At 47.1% G+C, this 488-nt stretch overlaps 1 protein-coding gene across 1 annotated transcript in view; it reads left to right on the top strand.

The window, feature by feature from the left end:
* Positions 1-488, top strand: part of LOC119594508 — a 95684-nt gene that overhangs the window by 10417 nt on the left and 84779 nt on the right. Inside the window, exon 3 of the mRNA XM_037943538.1 lies at positions 137-282. Coding sequence (XP_037799466.1) covers positions 137-282 — 146 coding nt within the window. The remainder of the gene's footprint in view (positions 1-136; positions 283-488) is intronic.

Genomic DNA, 488 nt, shown 5'->3' with positions numbered 1-488 from the left:
ATATCCCTGTAACGTCTTCAACCAGGGCGCGGCTTATCTCAAAGAGTCAGTCATTGACCTAAGATACGAAGAACAAACAGGTGGTTCTGTTTCGTGAATTCTGCGAGGGATAATTCTTAAGAGAAGATTAAACCAGAACGGACTTCGAACGAGAAACTGGGGATCTCGGCGTGAGCGCTGGCCGGACGGGATCGACCTCCCTCGACGTCGAATTCTCAGTCAGTCGTCCACACGTGCCGTGCGAGGAGGGTCCTGTGACAGCGCAGTGCCGCGGATGTGTCAGTGAAAAAAAAGATTTACGTTCGATCTAAAGGACTCTCGTGTTGCATCAGTGTTTATTAATTCGACATTATTTCGGGTACCTTGTACGATAGAACTCGTAGCGAAAAGTGTTAGTTATATTCTCAAATTTGATAATCGATTACCTAACCATCGTAGACGTGAAAGAAACCCCTTTACCCATTAATCTTTGACCCATCCCCCCCCCC

The sequence above is a fragment of the Penaeus monodon genome, chromosome 34 (assembly GCF_015228065.2).
Source record: "Penaeus monodon isolate SGIC_2016 chromosome 34, NSTDA_Pmon_1, whole genome shotgun sequence".
Classification (NCBI taxonomy): domain Eukaryota; kingdom Metazoa; phylum Arthropoda; class Malacostraca; order Decapoda; family Penaeidae; genus Penaeus; species Penaeus monodon.
The sequence above is the reverse complement of the archived record's forward strand: the minus strand, read 5'-3'. Positions and strand labels throughout refer to the sequence as shown.